Source organism: Phaethon aethereus (genome assembly GCF_964289735.1).
Source record: "Phaethon aethereus genome assembly, chromosome: 9".
NCBI lineage: Eukaryota > Metazoa > Chordata > Aves > Phaethontiformes > Phaethontidae > Phaethon > Phaethon aethereus.
Genome location: NC_138585.1, coordinates 11,591,853 through 11,613,360, shown reverse-complemented (window position 1 = coordinate 11,613,360; position 21,508 = coordinate 11,591,853). Strand labels below are relative to the sequence as shown.

At 37.4% G+C, this 21,508-nt stretch overlaps 1 protein-coding gene across 12 annotated transcripts in view; it reads left to right on the top strand.

The window, feature by feature from the left end:
- The window catches only part of TRIP12 (thyroid hormone receptor interactor 12), a gene marked incomplete at both ends in the record, with an annotated part of 51,461 nt that extends 37,987 nt beyond the window's left edge, over nt 1-13,474 (top strand). For all 12 annotated transcript variants that reach the window (XM_082003868.1, XM_082003867.1, XM_082003866.1 and 9 more), the window contains 12 exons: nt 207-358; nt 832-974; nt 1,712-1,868; nt 3,068-3,166; nt 3,697-3,811; nt 4,108-4,262; nt 4,763-4,927; nt 6,149-6,313; nt 9,865-9,978; nt 11,769-11,863; nt 12,064-12,167; nt 13,278-13,474. In XM_082003868.1, the coding sequence (XP_081859994.1) occupies nt 207-358; nt 832-974; nt 1,712-1,868; nt 3,068-3,166; nt 3,697-3,811; nt 4,108-4,262; nt 4,763-4,927; nt 6,149-6,313; nt 9,865-9,978; nt 11,769-11,863; nt 12,064-12,167; nt 13,278-13,474 (1,661 nt within the window). The remainder of the gene's footprint in view (nt 1-206; nt 359-831; nt 975-1,711; nt 1,869-3,067; nt 3,167-3,696; nt 3,812-4,107; nt 4,263-4,762; nt 4,928-6,148; nt 6,314-9,864; nt 9,979-11,768; nt 11,864-12,063; nt 12,168-13,277) is intronic.
- Between the last annotated feature and the right edge of the window lie 8,034 nt (nt 13,475-21,508).

Below are 21,508 nucleotides of genomic sequence, written 5' to 3'. Positions count from 1 at the left end.
TTCTTTTAAAGTAAGAATAATATAAGAAAAGTAAGCACATATTGTGTGTGTTAAAACTAGAAATAAGATACTTACTGAATTGTCTAACTAAATTGTTGTAGTTAAGTGAATGCCATGACTAATACTACCCAGGCTCCTAATAATTAAATCTTGGGAAGACTTCTAATTGATTTGTTTTAATAACATACTTTTTTTTTTCCTGCTAGATGGTGTATGCCCTTCGGTATTAAATCCTCTAGAAGTTTACCTCATATCTACTCCACCTGAAAACATAACATTTGAAGATCCCTCATTAGATGTTATTCTTCTTTTGAGAGTTTTACATGCTATCAGTCGATACTGGTATTACTTGTATGATGTGAGTAGAGCACTTTTTAAATCGCTTCCATACTTCATACAGACAACTCTGTCCTGAAACACCTTAAAATAGCCTTCTTCCACTGTCTGCTACCACCTACCAAGACAGAATGATGTAAATACTGTCATCTTCCCATACCTATTTTTTTAACTTCTGGTAAGACGAAGGCTATGAATTTTTACAGTGAATTGTATTTCCTCTATAGTGTTAAACACATTTTCCAGGTTTTTTTCCTTCTTTAAGTTCAAAGAGCAGTATTATTCCTGAAAAGAAGATGAATAATTAAAAAAAAAAAAAAAAAAAATCTACTCAGTCTTTCTTTCGTGACTTTGTCACTTTGGTCATACAGAGTCTGTGAAAGGTTTTTTTTTTACCTTGTGATGATAAGCAAATATTGAAGCATAAAAAAACCTCTTAACAAAGGCTTGGTATTTCTTCCAGCTTTTCTTTAACATTGTTTTTATTTAACACAGAATGCAATCTGCAAGGAGATAATTCCAACCTCAGAGTTTATCAACAGTAAACTGACAGCAAAAGCAAACAGGCAGCTTCAGGATCCTTTGGTAATTATGACGGGAAACATACCAACTTGGTTGACAGAACTTGGAAAAACATGGTATGAATGACTTGCCGTATATTATTTCTAATTTGAGTTCAGCAGCCCTCTTTGCTGGGCAGCCCAGGTGCATCATGTGTAACAAAGCTTTTGAAAGCGCTGAGGGGAGAGTAAAACGTAGTCACGTTTTTGTCATACCACTACATTTATCTTACCATATCCAGTATGGTACAAAGGAAAATATTTTTATAAATACTGATAAGATATTATAAATATTTTATAAAGCTGTACTATTAATACTTTGGATACAGCGTATAACCTGTAAAACTCTTGCGCTTGAACAGATGAGAAATCAGAGTTGACACTCTTGGTGCTGCTGTTGGCAGGTTCTCATTTCTACCCCATGAATCCCTTCAATATGGGAGCTTGAGCCACCTTTTTTAAAGTCTTTGATCTAAGTTAGATTTACTAATTTTAAAACAAGGGTGAACAAGTAAAAGAATATTTATTTTCTGATATAAACTTTGCATAGCCAAGGCATTCAAGTATTTTGAGTTATTTCTCTGGAAGAGTTAGAAGTTTCTGGAGTTTTTTGTGGTTCCTTATATTAAATTCCATCTCTAGACTCTTGCTCATAAGCTTGTAACTAAAACTGAATTGTGTTCTGGAAGGCTTCCTTTGGAGGCTGTTTTCACCACAGTGTTTAATAAAGCACTAATTTCAGGCATACTACATTTCTATTGTGTTTTAAACTATGCTAGTTGGAACGCAGCTAACTAATGTAATGCTCTCTACAGCCCATTTTTCTTTCCATTTGATACCCGCCAAATGCTGTTTTATGTAACTGCTTTTGATCGTGATCGAGCCATGCAAAGACTACTGGATACTAATCCAGAAATCAATCAATCAGATTCTCAGGATAGCAGAGTGGCACCACGACTGGACAGGAAAAAAGTAGGTACATCTTGTTTAAAAATGGAATGAATGATCTGTTTATTTTTATATTGTTTTTAAGAATATCACTGTGAGCAAGATTTATTTGTGAAACTTCAGGATTTGGTAGTATACTGATGAAGGGGAAGTTTGTTTTTATTCATGTAAAAGCCCCTAAGTAGAAAGCATAATGTCTTCTAGGTGTCTGCCACTAAGTGGCAGAAGGGGCTAGAGTATGCTACACTGCTTTCTCACATCCTGCTTAATTTTGCATTGGAGTCTTTACATAATTTCTGAAAATCTCCTATACTCCAGAAATGAACTTTAAGTTTTAGGTTACATTAATGATATTTCCATATGTTATCTTGTAAACCTCTGTTCTGCTTGATGTAGAATTTCAGAAGAATTCAAGCAATAGGATTTAGACCCTTAAGTGTTACCTGAATAAAAAACAACAGTGTTCTTGTGTTCTGGGAGGGTATTAAACCTCCTGTCACAACATAATAGAACTAAGCTGTGACTTCTAAACTGAGGGAGTCTTGGGTGTGTCTTCCTTCAGTCTGCAGAGGTATTATCTTAAACTAAGATCTGCTGTATAGTGTAGATCTCCTATATGGTCTTGAATACCTCTGGAGGAAAAAAGACAAGAGACATGAGAATCTAGTTCAACTAGAATATAGATTCCAACATGTAGGAATCCCAGTGCTGTTGTGTGTTTTTTGGTTTGGTGGTGGTTTTTTGTTTTTGTTTTGTTGGGTGTTTATTTTGTTTCATTTTTTGAAAACGGACACTTTCCCTACTAAAGAATCTGCAAGGGCAGGGTATAAGATTATTCCTTTAGGTTGCTGGATTTTGGCATCTTTATTCTGTGTTTTCTTCCCCACGTGTTAGTTCAAGGTATGTAATATCACATGACAACACTTCTCTGCTGTTATAGTCCTAATGCCAGGTTCATGACAAGAGTAGTACCTATTAGTTATACTAATGCAAATGTAAGACATTTGTTTTTCATCTTGTATCTAACACTTTAATTATAGTCAGTTTTCATATAGGAGCAAGAATTATTTTATCAAAGTATAATCTTACAAATTGTTGAACTGTGGAACTATTAGCATGGGGTGGAAAAACTTGCATAACTAACTTTTTTTCCTGTTGTAACTGCCTTGGGAGCTGGGACTTAAAGACATAATTTCACTACTTAAAACTTCTCTAATGTGTAGCGCACTGTGAACAGAGATGAGCTGTTGAAACAGGCAGAATCTGTGATGCAGGATCTAGGCAGTTCAAGAGCCATGTTGGAAATCCAGTATGAGAATGAAGTAAGTAATATCAATGCAGTCTAATTTAACCCTTTTTACTGAAGATTAATACAAAAAAGCTACAACTTTCATAGAACGACTTGGTTCGACTCTTGGTCCTTCCCATTGCTGGTGCCACAGAATTTTATCTATTAATTATCCCTAATCAACTTGGTTGTGATTTTTAGTTGCTTAGGAGAAACTCTTTCTGCTAAGTTTCATAATCGGTCTTATTCTGCAGAGCGCTTTTTTCCTAACTCTAAGCAAACAGCTGTGTGTGTTTCTTCTACAATATGATCATTAGGTGGTTAATACTTTTATTCTACTATTATTCCCTCTGATTTGTTGTCTTTCCAAGCTGTCTCAGTCATATTGTAAACATTGGCAGAGTTAGGTTCTCTAGATGCTTTTTGCAATGCAGTCTTCTTTAAAGCCAATAATGTATTATGTTTCTCAGACTAAGTAAAGATTTTGATATTCAAACTTACCTAATGGACTCATTTACTTATCTCATTCCCCCCCACCTCCCTCCATCCTCTGTCCCCTTAAAGGTTGGCACAGGCCTAGGCCCCACGCTAGAGTTCTATGCACTTGTATCTCAGGAACTACAGAGAGCAGACTTAGGCCTTTGGAGAGGAGAAGAAGTGACTTTAGCCAATCCAAAAGGTAAATGTTTTACTACCTAAACTATCAATATTGATCTAACATTGAATTGATTCTAAGTTGACTTTAATTACATGAATGGCTTTGATTGAAATAGCACCTCATTTTGTTGCCAGATAATATGCCTCCTAGTGTCTGTAGTGTCTGATTATCTTTGTGGCTGTTTTGGTTTTTTTTCTTCTTAATTTTATAGGAAGCTTTTATAAGGTTATGGTTATCTGATAGCAGCTTTCAAACTTGCGTCTGGAATGAAACTAGCAGTTTATGTATTGACTTTTTTTTTCTTTCTTCCTCAACAGGAAGCCAGGAAGGTACCAAGTACATCCATAACCTTCAAGGCCTTTTTGCACTTCCTTTTGGTAGAACAGCCAAGCCAGCCCACATTGCAAAAGTTAAAATGAAGTTCCGCTTTCTGGGAAAACTAATGGCCAAGGCCATCATGGATTTTAGACTGGTGAGAATAAAATGGAAGATGTGGTTCTGAAGGGTTAAATGAAAAATCTAGTACTCTGTTGGGGAAAAAACAGCCTTGAGTTGCATGGAATTATTTTCACTAGCAGTTTGGGCAGGATGGGGGGAGATGCAGCTGAGCTTTTGAGGGGTAAAGGGTAGTGTATGTTGAAGATCTTTACAGTGGCTTTTGAGACCATAGTGAGAAAAGGAAGAGTCATTGCCTACTATGTGTTGCAATTCCTCTCCTATCTTATTTCAAGATCATTTTGGGCTTATTTCAGCTGCTAGCTTGCTGAATGCTCTACTGTATATGCACTAGGCAGTGAGTTGCGTTTTCCTTGACTGTAAATTTATCAGGGAAAAAGGCTCAGACATGGTGTTTTGGTGTGCACCAGAACTATGAATTAGTAAATAGTATTCTAGATCTAGTCAAGAGATAAAATAGCAAAAAAAAATTGTTTTGGAAGACAGTTCAATACTAAATAAAATTTTGATTTCCAGGTGGACCTTCCGCTTGGACTTCCTTTTTATAAATGGATGTTACGACAGGAAACTTCCTTGACATCACATGACTTGTTCAGTATTGATCCAGTAGTAGCCAAATCAATATATCATCTTGAAGATATTGTAAGACAAAAGAAAAGACTTGAACAGGACAAAACACAGGTGGGAAAGTAATCCTAAGAATGGAAGAGTGCATCTTCACACACGTTTGGATTTTATGAAGTAGCTGTAATTGAGTGTATGATAGTGCTTAATACTGATGGTAATAGTGATAATTACTTCATTCTAATAAAAAGAGTAGTTTTAACGTTGTTAAATCATTGGCTAGTCATTGTAACATGGTCTTTTTGTAATGTAGACTCTTAACAGTAGATATTTATTATGGGATTCTTCTGTGTGATTAAACACAGTCTAGAAATGGCTAAAACTGCCAGATGTTTGCCTAAGGTAACTTACCTCTTGGTTCACTTCAAAAAGACTAACCAACTTTAATATCAGAGGAAAAAAAAAAAATCTCGTCTTGATTTTGAACATTCAGAAGGCTTCTTTTTTTTATTATTTGGTTTAGTAAAATTTTCAGGCTTTCTTAGGAGTGCCTTTTGTGGGTTTTTTCTTCCCCCACTGAAAGCTGTATGCAGAACTTGTGTAAACTGGCTTCATAGGTGAGCATACAGGTTCTTTTATAGATACAGAAGAGTCTTAATTTTTCAAGGTTATCCATTCTAGCTAAACATTATACCATTCACTATTGCAGAGTAGCGATAAAAAGTCTTTGGCATGCATGCTCTTTCTAGCTTCCAATGTTAACAGATGGTAGCTGGTAATAACCTAATTTATACTCTTAATACATCTGCTTTGTTACTAGTGAAGTTATTGCAAGCTTGTGGGCCTTTGTTCCTCTTCACCTCACTGTCTCACTCTCTCTCCTTGATCACCGCTTTTAATTTCCCAACAAGAGTTTGAAAAACCTGAAACCTGGTGGATGAAAGCTGAAAAATGTCAGTATGCATACCAAATATGAATGCCATTAACTACTCTAAGGAAAAAACATAGCCTAAGCGCCTTAGCATATTACACATCTCCTTCTCTTGCAATAGTATTTTCTAAATAAATGATATGCAAGAAATAAAAGTAATTTCAAAATAGATAGAAAAGTCTATTGTAATGATCTTTCAAGTTTATCTGTTAAGATAGTTTATTTGGTTTGTCTTGGTTTACTGTTATGTATGAAAAATACAGAAGGAAAGCAAGGAGTACTATAACACTATAACAGTATTAATATACTTATAGAAATTTTTACTTAAACTGCTTTAGAAGTCATAACTTCTGGATAAGTTAATGTGAACGAATTGTTCTCACTGGTTTTCACTTCCAATTTCTTAGACCAAAGAAAGTCTACAGTATGCGTTGGAGGCTCTGACTATGAATGGCTGCTCAGTGGAAGATCTAGGGCTGGACTTCACACTTCCTGGGTTTCCTAATATAGAACTGAAAAAAGGGGGAAAAGATACACCAGTCACCATCCACAATTTAGAGGAGTATCTCAGAGTACGTAAAAGTAAAGCTAGGACTAAAACTTTCTTTTATTCTTCCTCACCTTGTTCCCAAGTAGTTAGTTTCCATATGTATTTCAGTTTATTCTTGCAAACTGGGCACAGCAATAGTTTTCTTACTGATTGCTTCTGTACTAGTCTATTACTACAGAAAAAATGTTTGAATCCTAGTCAACACACCTCATTTGAAAATTTATAGTATGAAAAAATCTGTTTTGTATATAATGAAGTCATCAGAAATGTTTTTTTGGATAAAAAGTGTTGTAGTACGTGGAGTAACTTGAGCTGTGGACTTTCAGAATCTTTTAACACATTCCCAGGTTTGGGTATGCTAATGAATTTGTTAGCAATAGTGATTTAGCACACATAATTTACTGGGCTTTGAACTGCTATAACAATAGCGAAATTTTTTGGAGTGAGACTTAAGAAAACATCAGCTCAGTTGCGAGTTAAAACCCCCCAAACCACAAAAACAAACAAAAAACCCCAAACCATTAAAAAATGGGTAAGGAACACAGAATGAAACAGTGCAATATTATTATTGTTGACCGTACACCTGCATATTGATTTACTGCTATGTCAGAAGGGACATAAAACCTAGACAAACAAAAGGGTGATACTGATGAACAAAGGTAGGAAACAGTTTCTGCATAAGAAAGTATTAAAGGGACTAGGTTAAAAACAGCCTGGAAAAGAGCAGACGAAGGGAAGGAAGAATGCAGTATTCTCACATGAAGTCATGAGTGGGATGGAGGTATGAATGATTGCATCATGAAAAAGCCATTATTCCATTTCCTAAATAATGCATTTTCTGTCAGGTTAGTCTGCTGCCAATTTCATTCTGACGACTGTTAAGATTTTCAAGCACTGATAAACATATCTGGTGTTTTGGTAGAAATGATTCAGTAATGGGCCTATAAGCTCCTGGATATCAACTGAGAACTTTGCAAAGTTATTCCATAATCCTTACAAGTGAATATTGAGCAGTTGCTGTATATCTTCCAGATTCAAGCTGTTAAGCCCACATCAAGTTCTCATATCTTTATTTGTTGAAAGCAACTTCTGCTAGTCAAGAATCACTTAGAAAATTAAACGTATTTGGATATAAAGCTCTTTGCAGACTCACAGATGAGAACTGTCAACAGCCATAGTTTGTTAGAAATAGCATTTGCAGCCTCTGTTTACTAAGGAAAGCTGAGCAAGGTTGCATTCAAGTCTGATTTTCATACAGTTTGTGGTCAGGTTTTTTTTCTTCTAGGTAACGCATATCACATATCTGATATGCTGAGAGTGCCTTGCAGACATCTCGGATGTCCTGTAGTTGTCTTTTTGAAGGCCTCTAGCATGGTAAAGGAGAAGCAGACCACTGCAGAAAGCTTGCTTTCTGCTTCTTTCCAAACAACTTTTGGGACTGTTTTCTTTAAGGGACACCCATGTGGTTTTTCTATCCTTGTCTTTATATTCCTGCCTTACAGAGGAGTCTTTAAACTAGATCCTGGTGATAGGCGTTACAGACTTGATGCCAAGGAAATGGAAAAGATTTCAGAGAGAAAATTAGTGTCCTCTGTATCACAAGGATGATGAATTGCAATTTAGAAACGGTATATTTAATTTATCAGCTAGCTTGTACAGCTTCCTGTAGGTCAACTGCGCTGCTCTTGAAAATGTCATTTTCATTAAAATCTTGTGTGTAGATTACCATTAAAAGTAGCTTATACAGCTAGAATATCCTACTGCTACTCTTCGTGCCTTTCCTGCAGTCATGTCATTCCACCCTCCACCTCCCTTTTTTTTCCTCAGGGATGGTTCCCACAGGAGCTGCCTTTATCAGAAAGTAGAACTATTTTAGCTACCAGTAGCGAAAGACTTTATTCTCTCCCCCCACCCTTCTCCCCTGTACTATAAAGAAAGAGGTCAACTTGCCTGTTCTAAATTTGTGGACAAAAAGTTTCCAGAGTGCAGGTTTTTTGCCTAACAATTTGATCTCCTTGAATCCACAAGAATACAGTGCAGCTTAATTTTGCCACACACTCCTGGTCATAAAAAGAAATCACAATTCTAAGGCAGTAACTCTGCTGTTAAAATAGCCGTAGAATATTCTGTGTTACAGAATGCAATAGAACAGCCTTCTGTGCTGGTGCTTCCCAGCTTGCTCTTCAGTATTACAACCTGATGTGTGAAAGTAGGGGTATCTATCTTACCTGAAATTCAATGCCTAACTCTTTTGTAGGAATGCTTATCAACAGATCCTAATAGGCTTTCGTATCTGGGAACTTTCTGGAACAAGTAACTCTTCAATTATTGGGACAGGGTTAAATGCTTGCTTCAGGAGTCCAGCAGTATCAATGAGGTTTTTAATCATATTCAGATGCATCCATAGATGTCTTTCAAAGCTTTTCTCAGCATTCCAGGTCAGAGCTTTTAACACATTTAAAAACTAGTAGCTGTGTGTTAACAACACATCTTTTGCAACCATCCTTCATTTCCTGCTAGAGTTAAGGGTACCAAGGCAAGTGTAATCACCAGTAGCACTAACTGACAGAAGAATCTGAATTCAATCTGCCATGTATAGTATTTTTTGATTTAGTGGAGAAATACTGGCTGCAGGAGATATAAAAGAAATTTGGTCTTGTTTGTGTCATGTCCCCTTCCCTCCTGCCCAGTGATTATTGTTTCAGTATGTGCTGTCCACTTTGGAAGGTGAATTTAATCCTGAGGGGGTAACTGCAGATACAAAACCAAAAGACACACACACACGCCTAGACTGCTGTTTTACTGTCTTTTGCCTTATGATTCTTCCCAAATCCCAGTAACATGAAATGAAGTTATTTCTTCCCCCCCCCCCCGCCCCGCCATGTATTCTTAGAATGTTAAGCTACTTAATATAACAAAAACTCTAAAGTTACTCTTCGTAACTATATATTAGAAAAGGGACCCGTATGTTTTCCTTGGGGAAACTAGTATAATACTGCCAATGATGTCTGAAGGATTTCTGTTTCAGTTGCTGAATTTTATAATGGATATCAGTGTACAGAGAGAACATCTAGGTTAGGCTTCTAAAAATATCTAATACATGTTGAGGTTTGTTTTAAAAAGTTTTTTAAATAGCAGTAGAACCAGCTATTCTGAATTCCGTGCATTAATCTTGTTTTATTGAAAGTAAAGGCAAATAAGTTGTTCAAACTCTGCATGAGTTGCATGCTTAGGGCGTTCTAAATACGGGATTGTTTGAACTCCAAGTGACTTTTGCTAATTTGTAATGACAGATCACACTTGAAAGTTGTAAAGAAAAAAAAACAACCAACAAATTCTGTCTGTTGCATTGCAGCAGCACTGCATTTGCACACATGCTGCAGTATAAGCTTATGAATTAAGGTAGAATGAGGCAATGCTGTAGAGCAGCTCCATGAATCAAAGTTCAAACTCTACCACAGTCATAGTGGCAGGCTTCTGTAGAGGTTTTTTCTTCTGCAGCTGTAATCTTTTTTTAGTGAATATTCCACGCTTCCTTTGAAATGACTTTTTGCTTTTTTGCCTTCCCTGCAGTTGGTTATATTCTGGGCACTAAATGAAGGTGTTGCCAGACAGTTTGACTCATTCAGAGATGGATTTGAATCAGTCTTTCCCCTCAGTCATCTTCAGTACTTCTATCCTGAGGAGGTTAGTAAACCTGTTCTTACTGATGCTTTCGTAATCTTGTATCTACATATATGGACAGTCTGAACCTAGGTGTGCACTGGATGCAGTGCAGTTGTGACAGTCTGATTACATTACATTTCTGATGCATACTAGTAAAACATGGTGTCCTTTAAATTGCATACTTAAATGTTAGATTTCTGTTACGTGGTCATTTATTTGATGCTTTTACTAGGAACAGCTCAGTTTTCTTTAAAACTGAGTGTATCCAGCTTTGAGAAGTGCTTAAATTTATATATGCAGGTTCTGTATTGGTATGGATATTTAAGTCCTTGTATTGCAGTACCTCTTAATAGCTATAGCTGTGGATGCTACCTGGATGATCTATAAAAAAAGATAGTAAGCTCTTTAACAAAGCTTTAAACAGTAAGAGGAGATTCAGATGAAGGGGTAAAAAATAAGGATAGTTGGTCTTGCCTTGTTCTCACCACCCACCATCTCAATTTCCTTGTAAAATTCTTGCACTCAAGTAGATTGCATTGAGACACAATTATGGTTGTCTGGACTAGAAGAGAGAATGTTTTATTACTCTGCCTTTAGGGAGTTTATTTGAAGACTACTTTGAAGGGTTTGTTTACGTTCATAAACTTACACCTTTGGCTTCATGAAGAAATACTAAGCATGCTCTGAAGCAGTATGTTAGCGAAGCCTTTGTGTTGTTCTTGGTGCTTTGCAATAGAACAGTCTCTTAAAGCTGAGATCTGTGACTGCTCATAGTGATTGTTCTACATGCCACTCTTGGTACTACTTTCAAAGAATACCACCACCTTTTTTTCTGCAACAAATTTAAGGCTAGTAAAAAAGGCAGATTATTCTAGTTTCTCCAGTGTTTTATGCAAACTTCACAGTTTTGTAGTATATGCGATGCTGTTCTTCTGTCTTGTTGTTTGGCATGGTTTGATGCTTGCTTCTGCTTGGAAGCCAGACACTAGTCTATTGCTAATCTACTAATACGGTTGATCAAAATTAAGCCATAGGAGAAGTGTGAGATATAAGATATCCTTTCGTTAATAGGATCGATTGTGATGAGATGTGTGATCTCCATGTTCTGTTGCTGATAGCTATCCAGCCATTTGAACCTTTTTACAAACCATTCCTAAACTACTATAAAAGAACTTGTAAAATTCTCTTGTTCATAAACGGAACAGCTAGGTGTGTCAAACCTCTGTTTTTATTGAGATCAGGGCTTTACAACTCCTCATGTATCCTAGAAGGATGTCTGTGGAAGCTTTTCATGTTTTGGCTGTAGCCCGTCATCTCTGCTTGCCCAAGTGCATAGAAAGAATAGGCAAGATAATTTAAGTGTAAAACTTCTATCTGACACATCTATCTCTGTCTAATGATTTTTTTTTTTCTTTCAAAGAAGAGCTTAGAGTTCTAAATGGAGGTGTAAACACTTCTTCCCATTCCCCTAGATTTCTTTTAACTTTTTGGAAATCTCACAATTTTTAGGCATTTTTGGTTCTCTGGTGTAATTTGCTTATTAGGACTGTCTTACGTTCTAAGAGATACGTTCAGCATCTCATGTGGTAGTGGATTGTCAGCAAAGGCAGATTCAGCAAATGAGGCTGTTGCTGGGATGAAGCCATTGCATTCAAAGACTTTGGGAGGATTGCTTGGAGTGACTGAGGTTGTTTTGCAGCAAGGCATTCCAGAAAGTAGGATGCTGTAATAGTAGCCAGAACAGACAGTACTCATTCTACTTCTGGTTCTAAAGGGGGAAAATTTCCTCCTTTTTTTTTTTAATTTTATAGTTGGAGCAGCTCTTGTGCGGCAGTAAAACAGACACTTGGGATGCAAAGACTTTAATGGAATGTTGCAGGCCAGATCACGGTTATACACATGACAGGTAATATGGTGTTGGTCTTGTTAATGAATAAATATTAGCGCTAGAAAATATGTATTTAAATAATCTTGATATACTGTTATTCAAGCTAAAAGAATTATATGAAAAGTATTTGAAAATATTCATACTGCACTGAATATGAACCTGATGCAATTACTTTAACTATAAACAAAATAATAGCTTGCTTTTTTTTCCCTCCTTAGTCGAGCAGTGAAGTATCTCTTTGAAATTCTCAGTAGCTTTGATAGTGAGCAGCAAAGACTGTTTCTTCAGTTTGTGACGGGTAGCCCCAGACTGCCTGTAGGAGGTAGGTTTTGTTTATTAGATATTACTATGTATGCAATCAGCATTTATTAATGCATTTCAGAATAAGTGGATTATTTCAGTATAGGAAAAAATTACTTATCTGTGTATTTTAGAGGTTCATACTTGTTTGACATCTCGAGTTTCAGAAGTGTCTGGGTGGACTTCAGGTAGAATTCTCAAACTTTGTGTTAATCTCATGACAATTCATTCAGTTGACTCTCAGGTGTAACTTATGTTATCAGATAACCTACTGGAGAGCAAAAATAGTTCAAAATTTAAACAAAACTGAAAACCTTTAATACTGTATTCCTTGGCTAGAGGTGCATTAAGTTACGACAACAACAAAATGATGCATTGCGACCTGGAAACAATAATACTTTTTTTTTCTAGAAAGGAGACAATACTAGCACAGTGATAAACTTTAATTTCTCCCCCTTTTGAATTTCAGAATTTAGATGAGAGGCAGTGAGGAAAACTGAGGAATTTGCTGTCTTTGCTAGGGACCATTATAGAATACGCATTTTACCATATTTTCAGCTGAACACTTTGCAAGTAAAAACAGAATTTATGCATCTGTTCCATTACTTACGTTCTTTGGGGTTTGGGTTTTTTCTTCTAGTTAAAGAATTGACATTATAAGAGAGAGTTGATTCTTTTTTTAAAAAAACTGTTAGAGCTCTTTTGGGGAGAGATGGTGCAGACAAGATTGAGGGTTAAGAGCATAAAACCGTAAGTTTTGGAGTAAAAAAATCAGGTACAACAGTCATAAATAATTTCTGAGAATATTAGAAAATGTGTATGAAACCAACAAACTTTTAAAAATATTGTGATTGGAATAAGGTTTTTTTTACACATACAGAACACAAAAGTAGATGCATCTAGCTTATTTCCTTTTTTTAAAGTTTTATCTTGGAAAACTAATCTACAGAAAGGAGGTTTAGGTATTTTTTTAGCTTGCTATGTGGCCTTATAAAGCATACTCTAAACTTTTAAAACCAGAGATTAAGTCAGTTATGAGATGCATGCTTCTGTCACTGTTAGATGTCCACAGTGTTAAATGTGGGTTTTAAAGAGGAACAACCTTATTCTAAATGTCTTTTCTCATTAATAGGCTTTCGAAGTTTGAATCCTCCACTGACAATTGTACGCAAGACATTTGAGTCTACAGAGAATCCAGATGATTTCTTGCCTTCAGTAATGACTTGTGTGAACTATCTCAAATTGCCGGACTATTCAACTATTGAGATAATGCGTGAAAAACTTTTGATAGCTGCAAGAGAAGGGCAGCAGTCATTCCATCTTTCCTGATCACAATGAAAAATGCAATGTCTGCCTGTTACAGCAAAAGAGAAACTCATGATTCTTTTTCTAAATATATCACCTGAGTCAAGGAAACGTGTTACGCCTTCTTGTTGTAGAAAAACGGCTTGCAGATTATAAACAAAGACACTTGGTTGGTATTCATTAAAGGCCCCCATGGACTGAAAGTGATCAGGCCCTAAAAGTTGTTGTGACAAGGTTTCTTTAGCAAGTTCTTGTTTAAATTATCATTTATTTGATGAGTGAAGTTTTTAACTTGCTTTGCTGTGTGAAATTTAAAAAGGGATGTTTTTCCAGGCTGGAACAATAAATGTCGCTGTGCAGTTTAATACTGGGCTGTGTGTATCCATCTAGCTAAGTCTGAAGTTTTTCCTCCAAAGACAACTTTTGTACATAAGTACAGAAATTAAAATACACCATGTATTTGATGAATCTAGTTTAGTAGACTAGTTCTGTGTACCCTCACCTGCCTCTAATTTTACCCATCCTCATGTATTGTCTGATGTGCAATTCACTTGGTTCTTTTTGTGTGCAACATTCAACAATTGTTATGTTTTGGTTAGCATGGGCATTTAACTGCTCCATGCCTCTTTCTTTGATTACAATAATTTAAATTTTACTGAAATCAAATATATATTGTCAATATAATTCAGCCTTTGTAACTAGGTAGAACCTTTCTTATAGCATAGTTTTACTGTAGTGGTAGGATATAACGGCGACAGCCTTTACCAGTCGACGCTCTAGAGCTGTTTACACAGTGATTCAGGCAGCAAAAGCCTCTTACTAGAGGCTAGGAAGAATTATTTCTTTCAAGTAGTTGAAGTCCAACAGCTTGGGCTGGCCAGTGTGTATTGTGGTAAGGCCAGAGCATTTCGAATTGATGTAAAGTTTTTTTTAAAAGACAAATGATTAGTTGTTTCATTCCCTGTTTGAGTAAACAGTTTTCTTGTTCTTGATCCAAGTTCCTGGTTACTTTTGTAGTTTTTTTTTTTTCTGTTTATTCCCCACCTTCCCAGCGCTAGCTTGGAACAAACAGTTCAGCCTTTGTCTTTTGACACAGATAAAGCACCTGTAAGCAATGCTCTGTCCAACTGTTTTATGTGCTGATTTCTCAAATCTGCAATAATTTACTTCATCAGGTTAATGTTTTTACCTGAATATAAATAAAAAAGTTTGCTTCACCTTTTTGTTCATAGTTTTGTACTGTATGCATAAAGTTCAATTGTGTAAATTACTGTAATGCAAGTAAATCATCCTAAAATCTACTTGGCTAACAGCCTGCAACTTGTGGATGATTTACCACTAAAACAAGACCTTTTAAGAACTCCAAGTTAGAGGGAAATTTTTTTCTTTCTATGGGTTCAAAAACCGGGCGATTACAAATAATCCTGAGATGTACCTGCTATATAGTTCATCTCTATGAAAAAGTGATAGTTACTTTTATTCAACTTTGAGAAATCAAAATTCATTTCAGTGCTTAGAAATTGTTAAATTCTGGCTAATCAGGCTAGTATTTCCCCTAAACTAACAATAACAAGTTTTCTTTTATCTAGCTGAAGAACTTGTACTTCCAGAATATGTATTTCAGTACATGTAATGGACATTCTTCCAGTGAACATTCACAGAATTACATGTGGTTGCTCATTCCACTGCCACTGAAATGTAATGCAAATCTGTCATGAGTATGAGTAGAATGTGAAATCCTTGCACAAAGAACCTGATAACTGAACAGTTTCTACTACCGTATGAAAACTGAAAGAAGGCGCTTCACACTGTACATACAATAATGGTAGTGCACAGTGCGGCATAGTTTTCATAAAACTTCAAGGCAGTGTTTAAACTATGGACTGGTGTTAAATTGTTCTGATAACTTGATCAAACTGAGCACAAAAAAGTGTTTATAGTGTGTGGATAGCAATTTGTTCATTTTTTAAGGTTCTATATTTTAAAAAAACTGACTTGTGTAAAAAAAAAAGAAAAAAGCTAATATTTTGTATTAAAATATCATGTGTATTGATATTTTTTTACCCATGTTGTCTCCCTCTAGAATCTGGCTTTCATTGACTTTGAAATTTTGAGGAGTTTTCAAATTTGATATATAGCCATTGTATAACTCTGTTTCAGTGGGAAAATAAGTTGTTGTTGACTGTTTAAAAAGGAAGGAAAAAAACCCAAGTACCTGTGATGACAATTGAGTTTTTTTGTGCTGTCATTTTCAGCACAGACCAAGGATGTAGTTGGCCTGAAAAGTGAATGAAACCCTTTTGGGTGACACTTTTTTTTCCCACCAAGGGCAGGCAGCTTTTAGTGTATTAGAAGAGCAGTCTGGCTTAAAAGGTAAAGATAGTAAATCATAAGAATAAATTGAAGAGTCACAGTTGGCATGACCGCAATACTTTCCTACAAACAACTGTAGTATCTAAGAAGAGTTGAGAGCAAGTGGAGGGGTGGGGCAAGATCTTGGGGGTTCCTCCTTTTCAGGACTTTGGATTAAAGGAAAAAACTCACTAAAATCAATCGTAGGTGTGCGCAGATGTTTGCTGAGGACCATGTAGCCCTCAGGAGAACTTGTAGTCATCTTAGTACTGAACTGTTTTGTATATCTTTATAAGGTATAATAAAGGGTACAATAAGTCTTATTTTTGAAGATAAAGGCTTTTTTTAACATGGTAAGTTCAACTGGTTTTAGAGAACACCAGCCATCAGTTACTATTTTGGATGAGTTTCATGTCCTAAATGAACAAGGGCAGCAAAAAAAATATGGAAAGAAGTGCCATCCAAGCACTGATAGCTGCTGCTGAACCTGTGCAGTGATTTTTTTTTTTTAAGATGTTTGCTTTAGATTGAAATCTTCTGTGTAGGGAACATTTTAAGTAGTATCACATTTGACATGAGTTAGTAAGTTGTGCTTCTTTACCTCATATTTTATACGAAGGTGTACAAGAATTAATTCCAAGTATGTGCAAAATCCCCATGACCATTGCCAGACATGGCCAGATAATGAAGTTTTCATATGCAGACTGCTTGCATAATTTAATTGCCTAGATTCTTTCTTCTTTCCCCTCAGCCATATGTTTGTGGTGTGTTTGGTTTGATGTGGTGTGGTTTGTTTTTTGGTTTTCTCCCCTCTGTCTCCTTTCCCTTACTGAGCTCTCCTGCTGAGAAGGTGGGTGCCTGAGGGCAGGGACTGATGAAATTCCAAGTGCCTGCATCACTTGAGACCTCTTTTCTGGCCACTGCTGGAGGTAGGTCTGCCATCTGCAGAGTTTCTGGCCCACTTGTCTTCAGCAACCTGTCCTCAAATGAGTAACACTGGTTGCCATCAGCTGAGAAGCTGGAACCTCTGCAGAGGGCTTTTGAACCAGAACTGGAAGTCTAACCTGATGTCAGGACTAATGCCTTGTTCTCAATGTGAATGTGCCTCCGCCAAGTCAGAATGCTCTCCTATTGCCAAAGCTGCTGGCAGTGTGTGGAAAAACAAAAAGCTTTGAGATGGATTACAATAAAAACTTCGGAAAGGGCAGGGAAGTCTTGCTGGTAGTTGAGCTTTTTCAGGGCTTTTCATGTCTCTTCCTCCTACTTTACTTCCCTAGTCTCTTGATAGCTTGAACTGGAAAACCTCTATGCCATGTGATCTCTTTCTGTGATCTTGCAGGAATTTCAGAGCTGCCTGCTCCCAGCTTGCTGTATCTTTAGTGTGTCTCTAATAGCTTTTTCTCAGATGAGTGTAGTCAGTTGCCCCGAGAGTAGCAGTTGTCACCCACCCCGGTGCCCTCAGCACAACCCCATGAGCTGCACAGTCACGTGTTTAACAGAACATTAATGCATGTTTATGCAGCAGAGAGGAAACAGATTTTGTAGCTTTATTGCCTGTTCCTAACAGTGAACAGCTCAAGGCCTAACTGCTTCAGTGGACTGGGGTGGGAGATGCCTTTAGAAGAATATGGCATCCCTGTGTCCCGGTACTGAAGTGTGCATATATTGATCAGACATCAAGGGGCTTTGGGGGTGAGGGGCAACACGTCTTGGGTCTCTCTTCCTTTGCTGTGTGCATCTTGGAGTCATGGAATCTTGAACCATAAACAGAACTAAGTGGGGAGGGAGGGGGAGAGTGAAGATACATCCAGTATTTTCAAGGCACTAGATTAAAGTTCCTGACAGCTCCAAATCTAGTTTGGCAGCAACTTTGTGCAAACCTGGTTCAAAGAGGGGGAAAAAAAAAACCCCAAACAACAACAAAAACCCCTAAAAAGAGTAATAGGAGAGATGAAAGTGTGCGCTGCCCCCACCCTCTTCCCCCCCTAAAAAGAGGGGGGAATTCCTAACTCCTGTGACTTCTTCCTGTAGTTAAGAAGGAAACTGCCCAGTCCAAGCACTAAGCAGCATGTTGGGGTAAAGCAACAAGTGTGTGTGTGTGGGGGGGATTGGTAATTCGGGGGTTTTTCGGTCCTGTCTGTCCCTCCACCCCTTTTTCAAGGCTGTGGCTATCGCCAAGAGTCCATTAAAGACAGAGGTAGATAAGCCTGAGGGAAAATGCTGTGAGACAGCAACCACCCCACTCTGTTGTCTGAGAACTGGAAGGGGTGGAAAGAGGAGGTTTCCCTTTGTAAAGGTAAGCTTAAACACAATGTACTCTCACATACTGAAAACCAAGGCAGGCTGATGCTGTGGAGATACTTAAAAATACCGTGGTTATCCCATCTCAACAGCTATTTCCCAAATATACAACTGAGAGAAAAGGTCATGAGATTTCAGGAGTCCATAGGGTGCTCCTGGCTGCTACATGCTTTTCACTGTCCTGGATGGTGGGATCCTACAGGAAGGGAAAATTGGGGATTTTTAGACTATTGCTTTAGTATGGAAAACTACTACAATAAATTAGCATCGGAATTTGTGGTAAATAGCTATTCAACAATATTTTTTTTGTGGCATTTAACTCAGGAGCTTAATGGACTCCTCCTTTGCTTTGCCTGTCCTCCCATAATTTGGTTCCTCTCTCTTCCCGTGGCCTCTTGTGGCTGCTTCATATGGTGGATGAGGTAAAATATCGAGAGCATTCAGTGCAATTGTTTCTGATAGAATCAGGGTACGTTTCGTAGATCTTTGGTAAAGTAAAGCCTGTGCTTTCAGGGAAGACAGCAACCTTAACTGAGGCTTTGTAGTGAGTTAGTGAAATGGGTCATAGGAATGCAAACAGAATTTAGTTGAATTTAGACTATTTTAAGAGGCTTCTGAACTACAAATGATGGGAAACAACATTTAGGGCAAATATCATGTACGTGGCTTTACTTTAGCTACTATCCAAGGCAGTCAGGCTAAATATAGGCCTGGTCTGACCGCAGCTCTCCTGTTCTCAGGGCTTCTTGTACGCAGAAGCCTCTGGCAGGCAGGTGATGCAAGCAGCGATCCAGAAATAGTTCGCCAGTCTAGGAGCTGGCACTTTATTTCCCAGTCTCCTCTTCCAACCTCTTTTCACAGATTATTTCTATGTATCAGAACTGTCAATACATTGGCTAAACAATGAAAATGTCCTACCTGATTCTTTCTTTCCTGAAGCCAGCGTTTTCCACAATCCTATTATCTGTGCTATGCTTCTCAAACAAATGGTGGTATTTAATTTTTACGTCTTTGCTTGGTAGCTTGGCATGCTTAGTTTACTGGAAATATTGATGTTACTAATCATTCAGAAAGATTTCCCACAGTTTTGTTATTTCTTTGGCGTGCAAAGGCGCAAGACTTATTCTGGGATGCTAGCAGGATAAATGCTGTTCAAAAAGAGAAAAAAAATATCAATTTTGCTGTTTGATAACTATTTTAAAGTATCCCACCTTCAGTAACACTGAATTCTAAGACTGGTAATTTCCAATTTATGGCCAGCAGTATCGGCTACTTCTGCTAGACCAGAAATCAGAGGTCAAGGGAGAAACCAGCTGGAGAGCCGCTCTGCTGAACACGGGCCAGCAGCGTGCCCTGGCAGCGAGGGAAGGCAACAGCATCCCATGCAGCCTCAACGGGAGCGTAGCTGGTAGATTGGTAGGTCGAGGGAAGGGATTATTCCCCTTGGCTTCGTATCCCCAGAAGAGAGATTGTGCAGCCTCCTGGGTTTTTCAAGACCCAACTGGATAAATCTGCTTGTTTTACTACAACATACTGCAATTCTAAAATTAGCTATCTTTAGAATTTAAAATCAAAACTGCATGCAGGCATTTACTAATGACTGAGAACCAAAAAAAGTTGATACGCAACTGAAATAGCGCACTGTTTGGTGCTACATCAGTCCTATCAATTTAAATATGTTCAACAGGAGAAATTTGTATATAAAGTTTTTCTAAATTTTCCAGTAAAATGAATGCAAATGACAAGGGTCTTTGCAGCTGCAGATTAGGAGTAGTCTCCGCTTCAGATGACTCTGCTTCAACTGACTGAATGTTACAGACCATAATTAATTCTATTTTTCTTCAAAGGGTTTTAACTTTTCAAAGTTTTTCTGGCATCTTATTTCTGTTTTTGAGTGAAGTGGCATTTACCTGTGTTCAGAAGCTGTTGCGTCTCTGTTTATCTCTGTCCCAGCAGGTAGCTGGTCATCTCCAAGTTCTTCCAGAATAAGTAGTTAACATCATTTGACAGCGGTTATGGAGACATGCTATAATTCCATATACAGGATTTTCTAGAAAGAGCAGTTCCCACAGGTATTAACCAAAAATAACATCCTGAAAACTGCCTAAAAATTGAAAGATTAGGTTAGAACTAGGAATGTGACATGCAAAAGATAGAAAAAGTTCTACTCCTATCCCATCCATGGAATTTGAAAAATGAGTGCTGAGGTGAGTGACCAGAACAGTGCTGCGTATGCCCATGGTGATGCTCGAGATGTTTATGATCATATTCTATGATTGGCCTTCTGCTTTCCTGTGTTCTTGCTAGTTTTTAGTAATATGTACCTGCAAAATACGTTTTCTGCCAAGAGTTTGCTGTGCAGTTTTACAGATTAATTTAGCTTTGATCCTATGAAATGTATGGGCAATGAAACAGAGAATAAGATGCTGTTTGATATCAGGTGCACATTTTTCTGAGACAATTGTAAATTCCAGCTGTCAATAACATTTGATACTGGTTTTGGCAGCTGTGGGATGCCAGATTTTGAATTGATACAGGTCCTACATGTCCAGAACAGTGTAAACAGAAAAAAGTGTAGCAAGAAGTTACCAATTAGCTGAGATCGAGTAGGATTTCCCTTCGTGCATCAGTTATTTGGTTAGAGGTATTTATAGATTCACGAAGCAATCTTAAATGTTTTTCTGTGAAACTGCATTAGTCTTAGGAATGACAGTGAAAAAACAACGATGGGAGTTAAAGCTAGGAAGCCAGCATGTTACAGGAGGAACATCCGTGCTTCATGACCCAAGCTGACATTTGCAGATAGCTACTGTCTGAGTTAGTCTCTTCTCCGCCAGCTTTGATCTCTTAGGTACGATATTTACCTCTCTCAAAAGTAAGAGTGTAAGTGATGTACAAGCTGCACTAGGTAGGCAGAGCGGACAGCTTTACAACAAACCCTTCAACTTGAATGTGGAAGCACTGTTAGTAATAAAATAGGGGAAGACTGTAACCGTACCAACTTCTTATAGCTATACATCACTTATATCTTCTGTTACTCTTGTTATTGTTGCTACATATGTTACGTGCTACAATTACTGTCCCCGTTCTTGGTTTCGTATTTTTCTCCTTTCACAACTTATTTTTCAGTAAGCTTACACTCAAACAGCTGCTACCTTCACACTAATGATGTACAGGTTTTATCATTCTGTGCTGGAACAGACTATTTCTGACCAAATTGCAGTCCTGCTGTAACGCTGCTGATGATCAGAGGTTTAATATTTGTAGAGTTCAAAATATGGCTTTTAATCGTTCTTCCAAGAGCTTTATCTGTTTTTCCTAATGTTTGTTTGTTTGTTTTAAATACAACCATCCTCCCTGTCAGTCTGGCCTCAAAAATAGATTCTTGCACCCATAGCGAAAAAT